Source organism: Chlorocebus sabaeus, chromosome 10, assembly GCF_047675955.1.
Source record: "Chlorocebus sabaeus isolate Y175 chromosome 10, mChlSab1.0.hap1, whole genome shotgun sequence".
Taxonomy (NCBI): domain Eukaryota; kingdom Metazoa; phylum Chordata; class Mammalia; order Primates; family Cercopithecidae; genus Chlorocebus; species Chlorocebus sabaeus.
The window spans coordinates 89,691,595-89,715,211 of NC_132913.1; the positions used below are offsets into that span (position 1 = coordinate 89,691,595).

General features: G+C 40.3%; 1 protein-coding gene and 2 non-coding genes across 7 annotated transcripts in view; all 3 read left to right on the top strand.

Annotated features, from left to right (window-relative positions):
- Positions 1-23,102, top strand: part of NOP58 (NOP58 ribonucleoprotein) — a 36,059-nt gene extending 12,957 nt beyond the window's left edge. For 3 of the 5 annotated variants that reach the window (XM_007965884.3, XM_038001740.2, XM_038001739.2), the window contains 12 exons: positions 1,161-1,282; positions 3,298-3,434; positions 6,534-6,598; positions 9,465-9,599; positions 10,283-10,428; positions 12,097-12,223; positions 15,028-15,191; positions 16,725-16,859; positions 17,184-17,245; positions 19,598-19,731; positions 22,301-22,440; positions 22,830-23,102. In XM_007965884.3, the coding sequence (XP_007964075.1) occupies positions 1,161-1,282; positions 3,298-3,434; positions 6,534-6,598; positions 9,465-9,599; positions 10,283-10,428; positions 12,097-12,223; positions 15,028-15,191; positions 16,725-16,859; positions 17,184-17,245; positions 19,598-19,731; positions 22,301-22,440; positions 22,830-22,880 (1,418 nt within the window). In that variant the 3' untranslated portion in view covers positions 22,881-23,102. Of the gene's footprint in view, positions 1-1,160; positions 1,283-3,297; positions 3,435-6,533; positions 6,599-9,464; positions 9,600-10,282; positions 10,429-12,096; positions 12,224-15,027; positions 15,192-16,724; positions 16,860-17,183; positions 17,246-18,362; positions 18,519-19,450; positions 19,503-19,597; positions 19,732-22,300; positions 22,441-22,829 lie in introns of those variants that run through there. The other 2 variants (XR_012094270.1, XM_073019939.1) reach the window with 2 other exon arrangements.
- Positions 10,490-10,577, top strand: LOC119625535 (small nucleolar RNA SNORD11B). Its single transcript, XR_005241727.1, has one exon. It is a non-coding gene; the product is annotated as a small nucleolar RNA SNORD11B (small nucleolar RNA).
- On the top strand, positions 12,371-12,454 carry LOC119625534 (small nucleolar RNA SNORD11). Its single transcript, XR_005241726.1, has one exon. It is a non-coding gene; the product is annotated as a small nucleolar RNA SNORD11 (small nucleolar RNA).
- Positions 23,103-23,617: the final 515 nt, after the last annotated feature.

Here is a 23,617-nt window from a genome sequence, read left to right on the forward strand (position 1 = left end):
ACGCCACCATGCCCACCTAATTTTTGTATTTTTAGTAGTAGAGACAGGGTTTCACCATGTTGCCTAGGATGGTCTCATCTCTTGACGTCGTGATCTGCTCACCTTAGCCTCCCAAAGTTCTGGGATTATCCATTTGATCATAATTCAAATGGATATACAATCTGGAGGGAAGAGCAAGACCTTACTCATTAACTGCAAACTGCCTTACCTTGGAAATTGTTGACTTCCTTCCTGCCAAGCATTTTTCTTTTTTCTTTTTTTTTTTTTTTTTTTTTGAGATGGAGTTTTGCTCTTGTCTCCCAGGCGGGAGTGCAATGTCACGATATCACTGCAACCTCCACCTCCTGGGTTCAAGTGATTCTTCTACCTCAGCCTCCCGAGTAACTAGGATTACAGGCATGAGCCACCAGGGCCAGCTAATTTTTGTATTTTTAGTAAAGAGAGGGTTTCGTCATGTTGGCCAGGCTGGTGGTACCTGCCACCATGCCTGGGTAACCCAAGCATACTTTTACCTCAGTCAAATGTCAGATAAATATCCGAAGAGGTATTAGTTCATGTGGGTCCAGAAAATGGGAATAAAGGTCTAAGGAAGGATGAGTATTATAAAGTAGCCGATTTAGAACTTCCCAGAAATACCAGCAGTCTCAAAATAGAATAGGTAGCCTTTGCTACAAAGTTTTACGTTGCTGGAGGTGTACAAGCAGAGATAGGAGCAAAGGTAAGGCTTTCACTCAAACACGCTTGTGTTGTGGCAGAATTTTGAAAATGATTACACTCATTTTTACTAGTTTTGATGTGATTTTAGGGTATTTCAGGACGGTCTATTTGAAATGACAAAGGAAAGTGAATCTGTTTTGTCTTCCCAAAAAGATTGTTTCTAAGATTTCATGATTCTCTCTTGAGTTCATGAGAAGATTCTTGTGAGAGGGAAGAAACTCTGTACCTGATTTTACCCCTGACTCTGTAGCAAAAATGAGGGTGGAAGATCAAATGAAATTGTGAAATTTGTAACTTATAAAACATATCATTTCATTTCAGAAGTAACATTAAATTCAAGCCCTTTGAAAGGTCTATTTTATTTTTTTAAATGTCAAATAGGACAAGGTCTCAAAGTTAAAAATTTGAGAGTTAATGCTTTTGTTTTTCTTTTTCCTGAAAAGCATTCACAGCTCTGATGGAGGGCAAAATCAATAAGCAGCTGAAGAAAGTTCTGAAGAAAATAGTAAAAGAAGCCCACGAACCGCTGGCAGTAGCTGATGCTAAACTAGGAGGGGTCATAAAGGTAAAGTCATGATTTTTTTGGTCATGCCTGCTAGTCAGATCTCACAGCATACCAACTACAAAGCCTAGCCTTTGTAATAAGTTGCTTATCATAAGTTCTTAATACTTTTTTTTCTCTTTTCTCTAAGCTGCATGATAATGGATTTCCCCTAACATCTGCTGAACCAAGCACATAAGCAATATCTATTTGTTGTAGAAGATATAGAAGAACAAAAAATGATAAAAATTGTCTTTAACAAATCTGCTACCCATATATAATGTTAACATTCTATGTATATTATGCCATATTTTTGTCTAGCCACATTTTTCTTTTTTCAACAAAAATGGGGTCCTTATATTTTTTAGAAATATGTTTATTAGAAAACTTTAGTAGGGGTGTATTGCTGAAGATGAAATAAAATGTGAGAGTGGATAGAAAGACTAGGAAAATAGCCTCCCAAATGCAGAAAGCAGAACAATTTGGGCCGGTCGCATTGGCTCACACCTGTAATCCCAGCACTTTGGGAGGCCGAGGTAGGAGGATCACGAAATCAGGAGATCGAGACCATCCTGGCTAACTCGGTGAAACCCCATCTCTACTAAAAATACAAAAAAGTACCTGGGCATGGTGGCAGGCGCCTGTAGTCCCAGCTACTTGGGAGGCTGAGGCAGGAGAATGGCATGAACCCAGGAGGCAGAGCTTGCAGTCAGCCGAGATCACGCTGCTGCACTCCAGCCTGGGCAACAGCAAGACTCCATCTCAAAAAAAAAAAAAAAAAGAAAAAGAACAGTTCGAAAGTCAGGGCTGGAGCGCAGGCAGTGGCGCAGTCTCACAGCTCACCGCAGACTTGACCTCCCGTTCTCAAGCAATCCTCCCTCTTCAGTAGCTGGGACTACAGGCACATGCCACCATGCCGGCTAATTGTTTTATTTTATTTATTTGAGACAGAGTCTCACTCTGTCGCCCTAGCTGGAATGCAGTGGCATAATCTCAGCTCACTGCAACCTCTGCCTCCTGGGTTCAGGGGATTCCCCTGCCTTAGCCTTCCCAGTAGCTGGGATTACAGATATCTGCCACTATGCCCTGACCTCCCAAATTGCTAGGATTACAGTATGAGCCACCACGTCCAACCTGTAATTTTTTTTTTTAAGGCAGAGTCTCACTCTGTTGCCAGGCTGAAGTGCAGTGGCACAATCTTAGCTCACTGCAACCTCCGCCTCCTGGGTTCAAGAGATTCTCCTGCCTCAGCCTCCCAAGTAGCTGGAACTATAGGCACCTGCCACCATGCCCGGCTAATTTTTGTATTTTTAGTAGAGATGGGGTTTCACCATGTTGGCCAAGATGGTCTTGATCTGTTGACCTTGTGATCTGCCTACCTCGGCCTCCCAAAGTGCTGGGATTACAGGCGTGAGCCACTGCGCCCAGCATAACCTGTAATTTAAAAAGAAAGTTAAGTAACAGGTAGTAAAAGATCCCCTTAAACCAACTACTTGATCAAATTATATTAATCTTTTTACAGCTTTTATCTTACATAACCAAGCTGCCTTCTGGAAGCTTATATCAGTTTTTACTTCCACCAATGATACACTCAAGTAATCTACAAACACACTAGAAATTATACTTCCTGTCCAGCTGAGAAATGCATATATTTAAGTCAGTGCCACTTTAATATTTAAGAAATAATTTCAGGCTGGGCACGGTGGCTCATTACTGTAATCCCAGCACTTTGGGAAGCTGAAGCAGGCGGATCACTTGAGGTCAGGACCAGCCTGGCCAACATGGTGAAACCCCGTCTCTACTAAAAATACAAAATTAGCTGGGCATGGTGGTTCATTCTTGTAATAATCCCAGCTACTCAGGAAGCTGACATAGGAGAATCACTTGAACCCAGAAGATGGAGGTTGTGGTGAGCCAAGATTGCGCCACTGCACTCCAGCCTGGGTGACAGAGTGATACACTGTCTCAAAAAATAATAATAATAACTACAGGTAAGTCTTCTTTTTCTTTATTTAATATAGAAGTTCTTGTTCTCGTAGGAAAAGCTGAATCTCAGTTGTATCCATAGTCCTGTTGTTAATGAACTTATGAGAGGAATTCGTTCACAAATGGATGGATTAATCCCTGGAGTAGAACCACGTGAAATGGCAGCTATGTGTCTTGGATTGGCTCACAGGTGAGAATTACTGGAAAATAAAGTCAACTTACTTTTATATGATAAGCACTTTACATAGCTTTGTTCTAAGAATATTACAAATGTTCATTTGAACCTCATCAGAACCTTATGAAGACGATTATAGTAATATCCTCATTTATAGATGAAACTGATGCCCAGGATCAGTACAGCTAGTAAGTGGTAAAGCCAGGATTTGAACCCAGGCAGTCTGGCTCCATTGTCTGGATTCTTAAAACCTCAAAACCTCATCAAAGGAATTCTCTACTCCTCTGATCTTGGATCCCCTATTTCTTGGGCTTTCCTTCTTTTATCTCTGCTAAGTCATGCCACTCCTCCATCTACTTAATATTTCCCCAAATTCTGTCATCTGCTATGGTCTTATGGGGTAGGTGTGTATTTGTGTTTTGATTGTTTTACTCTGATATTTAATGAGGCAAAGAGGACTAGGTGCAGTGGCTCACCCCTGTAATCTCAACTCCAGGAGACCAGGAGTTTGAGACTAGCCTGGGACAACATAGCAAGACCTCATGTGTCTCCTTTTGTTTTGTTTTGTTTTTTTTTGAGACAGAGTCTTACTCTGTCACCCAGATTGGAGTGTAGTGACGTGATCTCAGCTTACTGCAGCCCCTGCCTCCCAGGCTCAAGTGATTTTCTTGCCTCAGCTTCCGAGTAGCTAGGATTACAAGCGTGCAACACTACTGCCCAGCTAATTTTTGTATTTTTAGTAGAGACGGGCTTTCACCTTGTTGGCCTGGCTGATCTTGAACTCCTGACCTCAAATGATCCACCCGCCTCAACCTTCCAAAGTGCTGGGATTATAGGCTTCAGCCACCACGACTGGCCGCCCTTTTTTTTTTTTTTTTTTTTTTTGGAGACAGGGTCTCACTGTGTTGTTCAGGCTAGGGTGCAGCGGTGCGATCTTGCCTCGCTGCAGCCTTGACATCCTGGGATCAAACAGTGCCACCTCAGCCTCCCAAGTAGCTGGGACTACAGGTGCGTGCCACCATCCCTCGCTGGTTTTTTAACTTTTTGTAGAGACGGGGTTTTGCCATGCTGCCCAGGCTGGAACTGCTAGGCTCAAGTGATCCACCTGCCTCAGCCTCCCAAAGTGCCGCTGCTACAGGTGTGAGCCACCATGCCCAGCCATGTCCCTGTTTTTAATTGCATCTTAACTCTATCATATTTAATTAGAAGTCCCTTAGAGTAGGCATTATTGCTATATTGTGATATATCTGTTCATGAAAAGCATAATACTCTGGAATTGCACTACAGTTAACAGGGTTGTGAAGAAAGTAATGGTAGGTAGTTGCTCAAAACCTATGCAGTTTTGTAATCAGTACTATCAAATAGTAATCCTAATAAAATTATTACCACAGTTCAAAAGACATCTTAAGTTCATACTAAAGAAACACTGCAGGCCGGGTGCAGTGGCTCACGCCTGTAATCCCAGCACTTTGACAGGCCAAGGTGGGCGGATCACGAGGTTAGGAGATCGAGACCATGGTGAAACCCCGTCTCTACTAAAAATACGAATAATTAACTGGGCGCGGTGGCGGGTGCCTATAGTCCCAGCTACTCAGGAGCCAAGGCAGGAGAATGGCATGAACCCAGGAGGTGGAGCTTGCGGTGAGTCGAGATTGCGCCACTGCACTCCAGCCTGGGTGACAGAGCAAGACTCCGTCTCAAAAAAAAAAAACACAAAAAACTACAATTAAAAAAGGTCTATTTTAAAATTAAAAGGTGGGCATAGATTGAAAGGGTTGAAGCTGCTAAGTTAGAGTTAAGAGCGAAAATGCACAAAGGTCAGGGAGAGCTTTGTAATAAGCATTTCTAAGAGAGAACAAATGTTGAAACTGAGTCACAAATCCAAACTTGGGTAAATCTGCATTGTGTATAGCAGTGGTTCTCTATCGAGGGCAATCAAATGTCCCCTCAGTGGGCGTTTGCCAATGTCCATAGACATTTTTGGTTGTCACAATTGGAGGTGGGGTGGGGTCTGCCACGAACATCTAGTGGATAAAAGTTAGGAGTACTGCTAAAGGTCCTATAATGCACAGAGCAGCCCCTACAACAAGGAATTAGGCCCAAAATGTTAATTGTGCTGACATGAAAAACATTTATATACAAACAATATTGTTACTTCACAGCTTTCTGTTTTCAGATGTTAAGAGTGCTGCAAAATTTTTTTTTTTTTTTTTTTGAGACGGAGTCTCCCTCTGTTGCCCAGGCTGGAGTGCAGTGGCGCAATCTTGGCTCACTGCAAACTACTCCTTCCGGGTTCACACCATTCTCCTGCCTTAGTCTCCCAAGCAGCTGGGACTACAGGCGCTCGCCACCATGCCCGGCTAATTTTTTTGTATTTTTAGTAGAGACAGGGTTTCACCGTGTTAGCCAGGATGGTCTCAATCTCCTGAGCTCGTGATCCACCCGCCTCTGCCTTCCAAAGTGCTGGGATTATAGGTGTGAGCCACCGTGCCCAGCAAAGTTCTTAACTGGTAGTATAAAGCTTAATATGTGCTATAAAAGATTGCATGAACCAATATGGCTTGTTTTTGAGACGGAGTCTTGGCTATGTTGCCCAGGCTGGAGTACAGTAGCATGCGATCTCAGCTCACTGCCACCTCTGCCTCCCCGGTTCAAGCGATTCTCCTGCCTCAGCCTCCAGAGTAGCTGAGATTCAGGCGTGCCCCATCATACCTGGCTAATTTTTGTATTTTTAGTAGAGACATGGTTTCGCCATGTTGGCCAGGTTGGTCTCGAACGCCTAACAGGTGGTCTGCCCACCTTGGCCTCCCAAAGCCAGTCCAATATGACTTTTGTATTACACAGCTTATTCTATTTGTCACTCATACATAAACTCATTCATGTTACAGAAATACAGGTGGTAGCAGTATACATAGTTTTTTTTTTAAAAAAAAATGTGTATTTTCTGATCTTGCATGGTGCATTTCTACTTAGGTGATTTTTCTTTTTAGAAAAACCAATTATAGCTCTGACTACAGGCTGATTTGAGTGAAAAAAAAAAAAAACTTTAAGGTGTTAATTTAAATGCTTTCCCTAGATGCTATCTTACTAATTTATTTTCCCCTTTTTTCCCAGCCTGTCTCGATATAGATTGAAATTTAGCGCTGATAAAGTAGACACAATGATTGTTCAGGCAATTTGTAAGTATAGTACATGCAAAGTATGATTTGTTGCTCTGTCCTTCATGTGTTTTCATACTGTTGAAACTGTATCTTTTATGATTCTATCTATTGAGAAAGAGAAAGGAGGCCAGGTGCGGTGGCTCACGCCTTTAATCCCAGCACTTTGGGAGGCCGAGGTGGGCAAATCACCTGAAGTCAGGAGTTCAAGACCAGCCTGGCCAACATGGCAAAACCCTGTCTCTACTAAAAATACAAAAAAATTAAATGTGCATGGTGGCGTGCACCTGTAATCCCAGCTACTCAGGAGGCTGAGACAGGATAATCGATTGAACCCAGGAGGCAGAGGTTGACTATTTGGAGATTATATGAATCACAGAGTTAACATTACATTAATTAATTCATTTCTGTTTTTCCATGAAAATGTTAAAAACATAAGTGGAATCTTTGTAGTTGTATGTTCTGCTGTGTCATTAAATGATTTTTAGAAAGCTGAAAAGCTGCCAGGCACAGTGGCTCATGCCTGTAGTTCCAGCACTTTGGGAGGCTGAGGCGGGAGGATCACCTGAGGTCGGGAGTTCGAGACCAGCCTGACCAACATGGAGAAGTCTCGTCTCTACTAAAAGTACAAAATTAACCAGACTTCGTGGTGCATGCCTGTAGTCCCAGCTATTCGGGAGACTGAGGCAGGAGAATCACTTGAACCCTGGAGGCAGATGTTGTAGTGAGTCGAGATAGCGCCATTGCACTCCAGCCTGGGCAACAAGAGCAAATCTCCATCTCACAAAAAAAAACAAACAAACAAAAAACCTCAAAATCTTAATCATATTTCTATTTTAGAAATGCATTTGGCCTTGGCTCACGCCTATAATCGCACACTTTGGGAGGCCAAGGCGGGTGGATCACCTGAGGTCAGGAGTTTGAGACCTGGCCAACATGGTGAAACCCAATCTTTAGTAAAAAAAAATACAAAAATTAGCTGAGCATGATGGTAGGCACCTGTAATTCCAGCTACTCAGGAGGCTGAGGGAGGAGAATCACTTGAACCCGAGAGTCGGCAGTTGCAGTCGGCTGAGATCACACAATTTCACTCTAGCCTGGACAACATGAGCAGCACTCCGTCTCAAAAAAACAAAAAAGTATTTGGCTGGGCGCAGTGGCTCACACCTGTAATCCTAGCACTTTGGGAGGCCAAGGCAGGTGAATTGCCTGCGCTCAGGAGTTCGAGAGTAGCCTGGCTAACATGGCGAAACCCTGTCTTCACTAAAAATGCAAAATAGTAGCTTGTCGAGGTGGTGTGCGCCTCTAGTCCCAGCCACTTAAGAGGCTGAGGAAGGAGAATCACTTGAACCCAGAAAGCAGAGGTTGCAGTGAGCTGAGATTGCGCCACTGCACTCCATCCTGGGTGATGGAGTTAGACTCTATCTCCAAAAAGAGGAAAAAAAAAAATGTGTTCAAGCAGCAAGTCCTTTCCTAGATTTATACCCAAAAGAATTAAAAACAAGAACTCAGAGTTCCTTGTACACCAATGTTCATAACAGTGTTATTTACAAAACCGAACAGTGGAAACAACCCAGATACCTTTTAACAGATGAATGGATAAACTGCCTCGTGGATGCAGCTTGAATGTCTGTAATCTGAAATTCAAAATACTCTAAAATCTAAAACTTTTTGTGCTACCACACGAATCCACAAGCGGAAAACTCTACACCTGACCACATGTGATAGGCCACAGTCAAAACTTTGTTTTATGCACAAAATTATTTAAAATATTATGTAAAACAGCCAGGCGCAGTGGCTCATGCCTGTAATCCCAGCACTTTGGGAGGCTGAGGCGGGCGGATCACAAGGTCAGGAGATCGAGACCATCCTGGCTAACATGGTGATACCCCGTCTCTGCTAAAAATACAAGAAATTAGCCGGGCGTGATGGCGGGCGCCTGTTGTCCCGGCTTCTTGGGAGGCTGAGGCAGGAAAATGGCATGAACCCGGGAGGCAGAGCTTGCAGTGAGCCGAGACTGCACCACTGCACTCCAGCCTGGGCGACAGAGCGAGACTCCATCTCAAAAGAGTCCCATCCTCAAAATAACCTCACATGTGTTTGCAAATACTCTGAAATACCTCTGGTCCCAAGCATTTTGGATAACGTACACCCAGCCTCTACACACAGTGGAATGTCAGCCAGCCTTAAAAAGAAATGAAATTCTGACACACATTTCATTTCTTAGCTAAGTGAAATAGTCACAAAGTACTGCATGATTCTGCTTATATGAAGTACCTAAAATAGGTGAACTCAGAGACCGAAGTATAGAGATAACTAGAGGTTGTGGGGAAGGTGGGAATGAGTTACTATTTAATGGGTACAGAATTTTTCAGTTTCTGATGATAAAATTGCTCTGGAAATAGATAATGGTAATGGTTGCATAACATCATAAATGTACTTAATGCTACTGAATAGTACACTTGAAAATGGTTGAAGTGTTATTATTGTTTTTTTATTTTTTATGACAGAGTCTTGCTCTGTCACCCAGGCTGGAATGCAGTGGCATGATCTCGGCTTACTGCAGCCTCCACCTCCTGGGTTCAAGTGATTCTTCTGCCTCAGCCCTCTAGAGTACCTGGGGTTACAGACATGAGCCACCACGCCTGGCTAATTTTTGTATTGTTAGTAGAGATGGAGTTTCACCATGTTGGCCAGGCAGGTCTCGAACTTCTGATCTCATGATCTGCCTGTCTCGGCCTTCCAAAGTGCTGGGATTACAGACATGAGCCACTGCACCCGGCCTGAAGTGTTAAATTTTATATTGTGTATATTTTACCACAATAAATCCCTTTAAGTTCCTGGTTTTCTTTTGTTTTTGTTTTTGTTTGTTTTTAATCTACTACAGCTTTGTTAGATGACTTGGACAAAGAACTAAACAACTACATTATGCGATGTAGAGAATGGTACGGCTGGCATTTCCCTGAATTAGGAAAAATTATTTCAGATAATTTGACATACTGCAAGTGTTTACAGAAAGTTGGTGAGTAATTTGTTCATCCTTTAAGGCATTGAAAGTAAATGAATTTGATTGCATCCTAAAACATAACGTATAGCATTTCGTTAAGCAAGATTCCCAGGGTTTTTGCAATTTCTATGTATTTGGGAAATGGAGCAATTTAGTGTCTTAAATTTAAGAAACAAAATGAATTTTAACTTAGATTTTGATGGCCTATGACATGACATTAGTACCTAATACTAAATAGCTGTATTTAGTGTTACATATAGGATTGCTGTCTCTACTGTTAATATACAGAGGAACTTGATTGTTGATTTTCATTAATGTGCAGAGGAACTTGATTGATTCATGGTTTACTTGACTTACAAATTACTGGCCCCAGCTTTAGTATAAAATTGTCTGTGACATTATTATTAGTCCTGTCTTTTTAAATTTTTGCTACTTATTTTCTTTAATAAGTTTTGTGGCTAATTTGTCTTGTTTTTACTCTGATTATTTTTTGGAGGAAGGTGTTGGGGAGACATTTCATGTCTAGACTTAAACCCTTAAATGAGGAAAACTATTATACTAGGTCAAACTTCTTCATTTTTTTGTTTTGTTTAGGCATCCTTTTCATTGGCTTTCTACTTTTTCTTTTGACTGTTTGCTGGATTTTATATAATTTGTTGAAGAGTGATTCTCCCTCATCCTCTGCAAACATTCCATAGGCGATAGGAAGAACTATGCCTCTGCCAAACTTTCTGAGTTGCTGCCGGAAGAAGTTGAAGCAGAAGTGAAAGCAGCTGCAGAGATATCAATGGGAACAGAGGTTTCAGAAGAAGATATTTGCAATATTCTGCATCTTTGCACCCAGGTAAATTTTACTTCTGGGGAATCTAGTTGTGGTGTTACCAGCTCTATAATACTAATTTTTCTGATGGCAATGATGATTTACACTTACTGTTGTTCACCTGATAACATAAATATGAGGGTGTTCAGTCACTACCTCATCTGATGCCATCATGATTTGTATACTTAAAAGGGGGAAATACATATTAAAAGGAAGTAATTTACAATCATCATCTGAATAATGAATTAACCAAAAATCAATTAAGACGGCAGAGAAGACACCAGGCGTGTTGGCTCATGCCTGTAATCCCTGCATTTTGGGAGGCCAAAGTGAATCACCTGAGGTGAGGAGTTTGAGACCAGCTTGACCAATATAATGAAACCCCATCTCTGCTAAAAATACAAAAATTAGCTGTGCGTGGTGGCATGCACCTGTAATCCCAGCTACTCAGGAGGCTGAGACAGAATCGCTTGAACTAGGGAGGTAGAGGTTGCAGTGAGCCGAGATGGCGCCATTGCATCCAACCTGGGCAAAAAGAGCAAAACTCCATCTCAAAAAAAAAAAAAACAAAAAAGATGGCAGAGAATTATGGATTGAGCTTTTTAATTCTGAGTTTTATGTCTATATCTTGTGATTTTTTTTTTCTTTCAGATTTGAAGATAGTCATATGGGAATTAAAGAGAGCATGACACAAATGTTTATTGCTTAGAAACTTTTTTTTTTTTTTGGGAGACAGAGTCTCGCTCTATAGCCCAGGCTGGAGTGCAGTGGCACAATCTCAGGCTCACTGCTACCTCTCCCTCCCAGGTCCCAGTTTAAGCGATTCTCCTGCCTCAGTCTCCCGAGTAGCTGGGATTACAGGCACGTGCCACCATGCCCAGCTAATTTTTGTTTTTAGTGGAGATGGGGTTTCACCATGTTGGCCAGGCTGGTCTTGAACTCCTGACCTTGTGATCCACCTGCCTCGACCTCCCAAAGTGCTGGAATTACAGGCGAGAACCATTGGGCCTGGGAGCTGCTTAGAGCTTAGAATTTTTTTTTTTTTTTTTTTTTGAGACAGAGTCTCACCTGTCTCCCAGGCTGGAGTGCAGTGGCACGATCTCAGCTCACTGCAAGCTCCGCCTCCTGGTTTCATGCCAGTCTCTTGCCTCAGCCTCCCGAGTAGCTGGGACTACAGGCGCCTGTCACCAGGCCTGGCTAGATTTTTTTTGTTTGTTTTGTTTTTGTTTTTGTTTTTCTGATTTTTTAATAGAGACGGGGTTTCACCGTGATAGCCAGGATGGTCTTAATCTCCTAACCTTGTGATCCGCTCGCCTCGGCCTCCCAAAGTGCTAGGATTACAGGCATGAGCCACCATGCCTGGCCTAGAATCTTCTAAAAGTACAGTTACATTTTCAGGCAGTGGACTAGGTGGTTTACATACATTACATAAGAAAGTCCTTACTACAGCCATTTTATAAAAACTGATATTAGGATCACGACGTCACGAGATTGCACCACTGCAGCACTCCAACCTGGTGACAGAGCAAGACTGTCTCAAAAAACAAAAAGAAAACTGATGTTAGGCATAGTTGATGTACCCAGGGTTGTGTAGCTGCTCTTTCATGATTGAGGGCTCCAGTGTTTTAGACAGGAATTTTATACTGTTTTTACTCATATGATATTTGTGACTCACTTTATTCCTTATACTAGGTGATTGAAATCTCTGAATATCGAACCCAGCTCTATGAATATCTGCAAAATCGAATGATGGCCATTGCACCCAATGTTACAGTCATGGTTGGGGAATTAGTTGGAGCACGGCTTATTGCTCATGCAGGTGATGGTTTTAATGTAATTTGTAAATATGAGTGTTTGAAGTATTTTCTGGTTAGGATTTTGTTTACATCTTTAAACCACAGCTATTAAAGAAATTTTAGCTAATAACACAAAAGTAGATGGTATGTAGGAGATCACTAAGGGCCAAGTGTTCAATGATGATTTCTATTTGTTTGCCTGATTTCCTTTTGGATAATGAAGGCATCTTTAGTCACTACCTCTTCTGAGACACTTGTGGTCCATTGTTAGAAGTTTGTTATGGTTAATTAGAATAATCAGATGCATGCAGAAGGATAAAACAGTTAACATTTTCATAATAAAAACTCACTAGACCTAGATTTGAATACAGTTTTAAGAAATCACTGTAGAGGATTTATGCCCTCAATTGATTATCTTAGTTTCACTATTGAGTGTGCGGATGTAATATGTTTGACTTTGAAAAATATTTTCAACAACTGATTTATAATAAAACTTTGTATATGTGTATGGCAGTATTATAAGGATGATATGCTATAATTAAAATGCTATGTAATTGAATACAAATACAATGAAGTGCTGATTCATCATTTTTATGTTACTTGGAGACATTGTTATAATCCATCAAAAAAGATCCTATATCATCTGCGTCAGAGTTTAAAACAGCATAACTCCTTTTTTGTTTGTTGGTTTGAGACGGAGTTTCAGTCTGTTACACTGGCTGGAGTGCAGTGGCTCACTGCAACCTCCACCTCCCAGGTTCAAGCAGTTCTCCTGCCTCAGCCTCCTAAGTTGCTGGAATTACAGGTGTGCGCTGCCACCATGCCTGGCTAATTGTTACATTTTTAGTTGAGACAGGGTTTTTGCCATGTTGGCCAGGCTGGTCTCAAACACCTGACCTCAGGTGATCTGCCCACCTCGGCCTCCCAAAGTGTTGGATTACAGGCATGAGCCACTCGGCCTGACCTGGCATATCCTTTAGCTGCATCATTAATCAAAGATTTCATTCAAGGCCGGGCGCAGTGGCTCAAGCCTGTAATCCCAGCACTTTGGGAGGCCGAGACGGGCGGATCACGAGGTCAGGAGATCGAGACCATCCTGGCTAACACAGTGAAACCCCGTCTCTACTAAGAAATAAAAAAAACTAGCCAGGCGAGGTGGCGGGCGCCTGTAGTCCCAGCTACTCGGGAGGCTGAGGCAGGAGAATGGCGTAACCCGGGAGGCGAAGCTTGCAGTGAGCTGAGATCTGGTCACTGCACTCCAGCCTGGGCAACAGAGCAAGACTCTGTCTCAAAAAAAAAAAAAAAGATTTCATTCAAGTGCCCTCAGCTATAAGATCAGATGATTTCATTGCCTCCACCCATTTTCATAGGTACAGCTAAACTTGTAGCAGTAAGCAGTGGCAGGGGTTAATAGAAGTATGTGTTTGTTGGCCAGGCATGGTGATTCACACCTGTAATCCCAACACTTTGAGAGGCTGAGGTGGGTGAATCACCTGAGGTCAGGAGTTCGAGACCATCCTGGCCAACATGGTAAAATTCCATCTCTACTAATAACACAAAAATTAGCTGGCCTTGGTGGCGTGAGCCTGTAATCCCAGCTACTCGGGAGGCTGAGGCAGGAGAATCGCTTGAACCCAGCAGGTGGAGGTTGCAGTGAACCGAGATTGTGACATTGCACTCCAGCCTGGGCGACAAGAGCGAAACTCCATCTCAAAAAAAAGGAACTATGTATTTATTACACTTTTTAAACTATGTCTAGTGCTTAAATTCATAGCATTAATATTGAGTCTGTTTTCTGACAATAAATATTCTATACAGCATATCCAACTGAGCAGCATGTTGATAACAATAGTCCCCAGCTATTTATGGGGATATATTCTAAGCTCTCCCTTCCAAGGATGTTTGAAACAGAGGATAGTACTGAACCCTATACTGTATATACTGTTTTTTCCTAAACATACATATCTACAATAAAGCTTAATTTATAAATTAGGTACAGTGGGATATGAACAACAGTAATAATAGAACAGTTATAACAATATTCCAGCAGCCAGGTGCAGTGGGTCAAGCTGTAATCCCAGCATTCTGGAAGGCTGAGGAGGGTGGCTTACAAGGTCAGGAGTTCAAGATCAGCCTGGCCAAGATGGTGAAACCCTGTCTCTACTAAAAATATGAAAAAAATTAGCTGGGCGTGGTGGTGGGCGCCTGTAATCCCAGCTACTCAGGAGGGTGAGGCAGATAATTGCTTAAACCTGAGAGGCAGAGGATACAGTGAACCAGGGTCGTGCCACTGCACTCCAGCCTGTGCGACAGCAAAACTCCATCTCAAAAAAAAAAAAAAAAAAAAAAAAAATGCCAGCATAACTATTTTCGTGCATTGTTTACTTGAATATAAGCACTGCAGTACTACTGCACCACGGAGAGGGCTACAAAAGTGACTAATGGGTAGATAGGGATGGTGGGGGGGCTGAGTGGGGTGGCAAGAGACTTAAAACCTAGTGTTCCTGTGTGTGACATTTATGTCACTCCTATAGTACACTAATGAAATATAGAATGGTACTACCATCTCTCAGGTGAATAGAGACATTGGACTTAATAAGCTTAACCTTCAGTTTGTCCTAGGCATTCATTGCAAACCTGCTTGTGCTAATGAAGGAATTACAAATGAAATATCAAGGTTTTTAGGGAATTCTGGATTATAGAATTCTATATTATATGTGATTTTTGTTTATTATGGTGGCTACAATATTGTATAGGTCTTTTGTTTTAGTACATGGAACATTCATGTGTTTGAAGGTGTATTCTTTGTAACTTTTTTCTTTTATAGGTTCTCTTTTGAATTTGGCCAAGCATGCAGCTTCTACCGTTCAGATTCTTGGAGCAGAAAAGGCACTCTTCAGAGCCCTCAAATCTAGACGGGATACCCCTAAGTACGGTCTCATTTATCATGCTTCACTCGTAGGCCAGACAAGTCCCAAACACAAAGGAAAGGTGTGTTACAGGGTTTTGTTTTGTTTTTGAGGTTGGACTTCTTCATTTTTTACAACCCTTTTTTCTTCTATAGTACACATTAAATCTTTCTATTGTCTCTTTCTCGTTAGAGAATGGTGAGTTATTTAAATAAAAAGCACTTTGTGTACACTGAAGGATAAAGTTAGAAGAAATTGTTATTTGTTGATTTAAAGCCAGTTTCTTCATTGTGTTAGTATTTTTTTTTCCTCTAGGATCTCCCTGTGGTTGGCACACAAAATATTATCTCTGACAGGAAAAAAAATCTAACATTTATGAATCATAAAAAATAGTATATGCATTATGCTAAAACACTTTGACAGAATTCACTAAACATTTTTTTTTGAGACGGCATCCTGCTCTGTTGCCAGGCTGGAGTGCAAGTGGCTTGATCTCGGCTCACTACAACCTCCACCTCCTGGGTTCAAGCAATTCTCCTGTCTCAGCCTCCTGAGTAGCTGGGACTATACGCATGTGCACACCTGGCTAATTTTTGTATTTTTAGTGGAGACGGGTTTCACCATGTTGGCCAGGCTGGTCTCGAATTCCTGACCTCGTGATCCACCCACTTTGGCTTCCCAGAGTGCTGGGATTACAGGTGTGAGCACCCGTGCCCATCCTAAATCTTTAGTAGCCTTATGAGATATAGGTATCTGTTTTACAGATGATGAAACTGAGGCTCAGACAAGTTAAGTACTTTCAATGTTTTTGAAAGATGTGTTGTTTAACAGAACTAAACTGAAATTTGATAAAATTTAGAGCAGAGTGGTGGAGGGAAATAAAGGGTGCAATAACATAAAATGTTAATTAGGTTGAGAAAGAACCCACACTTTTTATTATTTATTTATTTATTTATTTTTTGAGACGGAGTCTCTTTCTGTCGCCCAGGCTGGAGTGCAGTAGTGCGATCTCGGCTCACTGCAACCTCCAGCTCCTGAGTTCACACCATTTTCCTGCCTCAGCCTCCCGAGTAGCTGGGACTACAGGTGCCTGCCACCACTCCCAGCTAATTTTTTGTGTTTTTAGTAGAGACGGGTTTTCACCATGTTGGCCAGGATGGTCTCGATCTCCTGACCTCGTGATCCACCCGCCTCGGCCTCCCAAAGTGCTGGGGTTACAGGCGTGAGCCACTGTGCCCAGTCAGAACCCACACATATTTAAGATTGTTATGGGGAAAAAGATGCACTTGTTGTGAATGACCTCAAGGCACAGAACTAATGTCAGTGAGTAGAAAGTAAAGTTATTTTACAAAATCCAGTTTGAGCTAATTTTTGACAGGAATTGCTATAAAATCTTTTCAGCCACAGAATTGGTGGTGATGTATGGCCATTAGATTGTGGCAAAGATTGAAATACGATGGATGATTTGAATTGTATGATTCATAATAGTTTTATAACTCCTGATTTTAAAACATCCTGGAATAAATGTGATAATTTGCTGGAACTGTCTCATGAGCCAGTTACTGAGGATTTTACATCTGAACATGGAATATAGTTCTTCATGTTTTTCTATTAGATTTCTCGAATGCTGGCAGCGAAAACTGTTTTGGCTATCCGTTATGATGCTTTTGGTGAGGATTCAAGTTCTGCAATGGGAGTTGAGAACAGAGCCAAATTAGAGGCCAGGTTGAGAACTTTGGAAGATAGAGGGGTAAGAATACCACATCATGCCTATTCCAGAAGTATTAAACTGTCAAAAGTTAATAAATTGAGTAAATTTATGAAGTTACTTTATCTGCTAAATAGTTTTATGATCCTTGTTAGTATGTCTAAAGTATTCTTTTTGTGCCTACTATTAACAATTGCTATTATTTACGAAGAATTGATGTATACAATAGCATTTGCCATTAGGATATGCTATTCAAAATAACAAAAAATAGCAGAAATTGTTTGCTGGCCCACTGATTCACTAGACTGTTTAGTGTATTATAAAGTGACTTAGAATTGTATTTGTAATTTTTCCTTTTCGTCTTAGATAAGAAAAATAAGTGGAACAGGAAAGGCATTAGCAAAAACAGAAAAATATGAACACAAAAGGTGAGTACATTTAAGTGAGAATGGGGTGAATAGTTTTTTTAAATGTTAATTATTGACAACGATTTTGTAAATTTCACTTTGATGTGCCCATAGTTTTTCAAATTTATTTAATTGACAAAAATTGTTTATTGTGTACAGTTATTTTGGAAAATGTGCACATTGAGGAATGATTAAGTCAAGCTCATTAACATGCATTGTCTTACATACTTTTTTTTGTAGTGAGGACACCTTAAAATCTACTTAGCAATTTTTAAGAATATAACACATTGTTAACTGTAGTTAACCATGTTGTGCACCCCTAATTTTTTTCCGTGCCATTTAGTTTTCCACATTAACTTCTAGTTTTCATTCATATACGTATTTATTCATTTCCAGATATTGATAGTAAATTTTTAAATCTAAAGTTTCTCTATAATATGTTCTTTATCAAAAAGTTCATTCAGCCGGGCATAGTGGCTCCTGCCTGTGATCCCAGCACTTTGCGAGGCCGAGGCAGGCAGATCACCTGAGGTCAGGAGTTCAACACCAGCCTAGCCAACGTGGTGAAACCTCGTCTCTACTAAAAATACAAAAAATTATCTGGGCGTGGTGGCGGGCGCCTGTAATCCCAGCCACTTTGGAGGCTGAGGCAGGAGAATCGCTTGAAACCTGGGAGGCGGAGGGGTGCAGTGAGCTGAGATTGCGCCATTCCACTCCAGCCTGGGCAACAAGAGCAAAACTCTGTCTCAAAAAAAAGTTCATTCAGAGTTAGTCCCTACAGAAACCTATTTTGTAAAAAGTATAAAGACAGAAAACAAGTCTAAAAATGGCTGAGGCATGATAAAGCATTCAAACTTAACTATCAGATTAACAAAAGATTTGTATGTGGAGGGGTATTTGGCTTATTATTTGAGGTAATGCTCAATGCTGGTGAGGTTGTCATGGTGGAGGCAGAATGTGGTATAGCTATTCTAGGAAGCCATTTCACAGTATGTATCAAGATTCTTCAAAATGTTCCCAGTCATTACCCAATAAATTATACTTTCAGGGCTCATAAACCTTCAAGAATTTATTTATTTATTTGGTTTTTTAATTTATTTATATATTTTTTTGAGATGGAGTCTCTCTCTGTTGCCAGGCTGGAGTGCAGTGGCGTGATCCTGGCTCACTGCAACCTCTGACTCCCCGGTTCAAGAGATTCTCCTGCCTCAGCCTCCCAAGTAGCTAGGATTACAGGCATATACCACCACATCCAGCTAATTTTTGTATTTTTAGTAGAGCCGGAATTACACCATGTTGGCCGGGATGGTCTCGATCTCCTGACCTCATGATCCACCTGCCTCGGCCTCCCAAAGTGCTAGGATTACAGGTGTGAGCCACAGCGCCTGGCCTCCTTCAAGAATTTTAATAGTAAAATCTTACACTATAAGTGGATGAGGAGAGCAATATATAGTAACATTAGGAATTATAAATACATATTTAAGTATAATTAGTGTGTTCTGGAAGGAAATCAAATGTGTTTCTGTGGGCATTCACATTTTCTTTTTTGTTAATTTTCCAAGCTTTCTACAATAGCCATACATTCTGCAATATTTACAGTCTGTAACTTATTATCTCTAGTTGACAAACATGGGTCTTTGTTTCTTAAATTGTAAATGTCTTTAACCTATAAAAATTAAATAGTCATGCAGTTTACAAATCTGCTTAAGAAACAGAACATTTTTTAGCTTGTTTTGAACCAATTTTTTTAATGTTCCTGTGCAATTAATGCTTTTTACTTTAAACATATGCAGTTAAAGCATCAGTTCACATTTTAGGCACTCATTTCAGTATTTCTTCTGCTTACATTAGAACAAAAGCAAATGTTGGGTTCTAAGGAATCTTTTCCATGTGTATGTATTTGTATCCTTTCTTGTTCTGCTTGTGATCTTGTGATGAAGACTTCTATACTAAGCTTGGTTTAGATTTTTTGTTTTGCCTTTTTTTTTTTTTTTTTTTTCATTTAATTGCGCAGTGTTCTGAAAGTTGGATTGGTTCATTTTTCACTTTCTAGTTAGGTGTGAAGACATTTTCTTCTTTCATTTCCCCCATGCTGATTGAGTGTTTTCCTGTACCATAGTAACTACATTGATTACTAAATCAGAATTCATTTAGCTCACCACTTCTCTTGAATGTGATTGACCTACTTGAAAAATATTAATACCTTTAACTTTTGGAAACTATTAGTCTTCATAAACTACCCCAAAGCCACTAAAATGAAACAACATTGTGTGCTTATGTAAGTATTATCTAATGGCATTTTCTTTATCTCTTGAGAATTATTTCAATTACAGATACTTGTAGAGATTTTCTAAAACTTTTTGGGTCTTTCAGTGAAGTGAAGACGTACGATCCTTCTGGTGACTCCACACTTCCAACCTGTTCTAAAAAACGCAAAATAGAACAGGTAGATAGAGAGGATGAAATTACTGAAAAGAAAGCAAAAAAAGCCAAGATTAAAGTTAAAGGTTAGTTTGAATTTTTTTTAACACAACTTATACTCATTTCTTTAGAACTATGGATTTTGTGAGTCTTCCAAGTACATGCCATTGCACTTTATTATAAAACTGCTCATTGAACGCTAATGGTATTTTAATAACGCCATGATGTTCTCTGGGAATAGTTATGATATTGTTAAATTTATCAGACTTCACAGAGGAAATGTGAGAAGTTTAGTCAAATTAGGTATTTTACTAAGAGTACCAAAACTTCAGTTTCTACTACATGAACTATTTTGAGAATTAAGAGAAAAAAGGAATGTGTTTTCTAAATTGGTTGTTGAAAATTTTTTGTTTTATAGTTAAGAATGAATGTGGAATTGATGGAACAGTAATTTTCTTCATTGTTTCTGTTATCTGGAGTAGACTAGAAGGAACACATACTGGTAGCCTCCTGTCATAGTTACAATATCTAGTAGGTGCTCACCAGTTAACTAGGCTGTCTTGTGAAGTTGATAAGCAGGGGCCCCATTGTTAGTTAAACCTGGGTTTCTTGAACACCTACTAGCAAGTCTAGCAAAAGAGTAAAGCATTAACACAATGATTGCTTTAACTTGGTTTCTAAGTAGCTTAGTGGTCAAAAGTGTGTGTTCTACAAATGTGGATAGTATACTTGATAGAGAAGTAATTTATTTAACTTTTACGCTTCTTTTTATTGAAAAGTAAGGAGATCCCTAAACCGTAGCATTTGAGGCACCAAACTCTGTCTTTTGTATCCTCCATTATGTATCCAATAAGCTTTTCCGATTTACCTGTCAATTTTTCATCCCACAATTTCCCCCTTCTTCCCCCCCCCCCCGCCCGCCCCCCCCCCTCCCCCCACAAGGCAGAGTCTTGCTCTGTCACCCAGGCCGGAGTGCAGTGGCATGATCTCGGCTCACTGCAACCTCCGCCTCCCAGGTGCAAGCGATTTTCCTGCCTCAGCCTCTTGAGTAGCTGTGATTACAGGCATGCACCACCATGCCTGGCTAAAATTTTTATTTTTAGTGGAGACAGGGTTTCACCATGTTGGCCAGGCTGGTCTCAAAACACCTGACCTTGTGATCCACCCACCTTGGCCTCCCAAAGTGCTGGGATTACAGGTGTGAGCCACCACACCCAGTCCTCCCCCATCTTCTGTATGTGACGATTCCAGTTGCTTTGGCCATCAACCTTGACTTTTTCTCATAACTCAATCTAGTCTGACAGCGAATTCTCTCAGTTCTACTTGAAAGCATGTAGTAGCCACAGTGGAACCACCACTAGCTTTTTAAATCTAAATTTGTTCCAGCCATACTGGCCTGCTTGCTATTTCCTGAACCTATTTTCCATCCAGTTATCCCATCTGCCCTCCAAAAAGCCTTAAGACTTAAGCATCTGCTCTTCTCTACCTGGAATATTTTCCCTCAAGATACATGTATCATTCATTCACTCCCTCACCTCTTTTTGGTGTTTGCTGACCATTCTGCCTAAAATGGCCATATATACTGCCCTTTTCCAACATTCCCCTTCCTGCCTTATTTTTATTTTTATCACTTTAATATCTATTATGTAATATATCATTTATGTCTCTCCACTCTGCCACTATTAAAATAAAGATTCATAGGGAAATGAATATTTTTGCCTTTTGTGCCTTGCTCGAATTTATGCCAGAACAGAGTCTGGCATAAATATTATTTGGTTGCTGAATTTCTCTCTCTCTCTCTCTCTCTCTTTTTTTTTTTTTTTTTTGAGACAGAGTCTCCCTCTGTCTCTCCTCCCAGGCTGAAGTGCAGTGGCGTGATCTCAGCTGACTGCAACCTCCGCCGTCTGGGTTCAAGTGATTCTCCTGCCTCATCCTCCTGAATAGCTAGGATTACAGGCATGTGCCACCAGGCCCGGCTAACTTTTTTTGTATTTTTATTAGAGACAGGATTTCACCATGTTGGACAGGCTGGTCTCGATCTCCTGACCTCAAGTGATCCTCCCGCCTCAGCCTCCCAAAGTGCTGAGATTACAGGTGTGAGCCACCGCACCCAGCTGGTCACTGAATGTCTAATGATAGCTACGTGTTGAGTCCTTATTGTAATGTGTGCTAAGCATTATACTTTGTACTTTCTATGCATCATCTTTTTAAGTCTCGGTAACAATCCAGTAAGATAAGACATTCTTAAGTTTTATAGATGAGGATATGTAGTTTTACCAGGGGTAAATACAATTTTTCAGGGTTGTAGAGAGTAGACTAAACCCAGGCCTTCTGACTTCAGAGTGCAAGCTCTTAACCATTTCTAATATAATTGACTCTCTTCCCAATAATGATTGGAGATCAGATGACCGTTGCTTTAATCCTGATTTTTATACATAATTTCATGCTCGTGAGAAAATTGCCTGAGCTCTATCTGTATCGTTTGTTAAAGTTAGTGGTAGGCCTTGGAGAACCTTCCCAATTATAAAATAAACAAAACAAACATTGGGTAGTTGATGAGAATGACAGAAAAAAACCTAGGACTCAAACGTTTTTGGAAAGAGTGAGATCTGATATAGTGTTAATTTGTTGTGCCTTTACACTTACTCTATTCAGTTGAAGAAGAGGAAGAAGAAGAAAAAGTGGCAGAAGAAGAAGAAACATCTGTGAAGAAGAAGAAGAAAAAGGGTAAAAAGAAACACATTAAGGAAGAACCACTTTCTGAGGAAGAACCATGTACCAGCACAGCAATTGCTGTATGTTTGTTTTTAATTATCGATGGTCACTTGGAGGGGCCAGTTCTCCACATTTCAATCTATTTTCTATATCAGAAATGAGCAGGCATTTTAAAAAATGGTTTTCATTGATGGGGAGGTAAAAGTGAAATGGCTTTGTTGTATTTATATTATAAAAGGCCATTTCCCAAATCTAGAATTTATTACTAAAAATTGAGTTTGCATTGAGAGGAAGAGTATGATTTGCTGAAACTTACTTTTATAGGTGGGGTTTTTATATTTTCAATTTTAATCTTTTCCCTGAATTTGTTTTCAAGGGAAACAGATTGATTTTGCATTTTATGAAGAAAAGTGATTAGTCACCCATACAATTACAGCTCTTTCAAAGCATTCTTGTTGGCTATTTTCAGAGTCCAGAGAAAAAGAAGAAAAAGAAAAAAAAAAGAGATAACGAGGATTAACAGAAAGGAATTACAAGTGTATCACCTGGGCACATCATGCTTAAGATCCAACTGGGAGCATACCAGCGATGCTGTCTAACATAACCAAGGGAGGGTTCAGTAAAACAAAGTGATTTATCATCTATAACTTCAAACCTATTTGTGTCTTGACATTAACTCTGTTAACCTTATGTCATTTCTTAGAGTCTTTGATATACAAATAAAATTTTCTTTGTATTTTAAGACAATTTTGTGATCTCTTTACATCTTGAGTAGAGAATCTTTGGCTCTTTCTATAGTTTGCCATGTGATGATTATTGTTTTGATAATTATAACTGAAAAGTGAGAGTTTTTTTGAAATTTGACCTTTTGGAAGGCAGTGACTAAGTGGACCAATTCAATAACCCTACTCTAATGTGTTTCTTTTGCCTTTTTGGACTACTTTTTATTTTCCACCTATTGTCTTTCTACCTCTCTTTATTTAAATATTGTTTCTTGTTCAAATTTTAAAATTAGGTGAGCAAAACATTTTAGTATCTGTTCAGAAGGGTGGGAGACAGTATCCCTACCTTTATTGTTTGCAATTCTAAAAGGCACACCAAAATAATTCTTAATACCCTGATTTATTTTTAAAGTAGTCAACCTGAAGTGACTTTTTTAAAGGTTGTACAAAGTGATCATAAAGAATGGAGAATAGAGAAAAAAAAAATAAGAAAAAAAAAAGTGCCAGTGGGAATGAGGTACAAAAAAGTAGGACA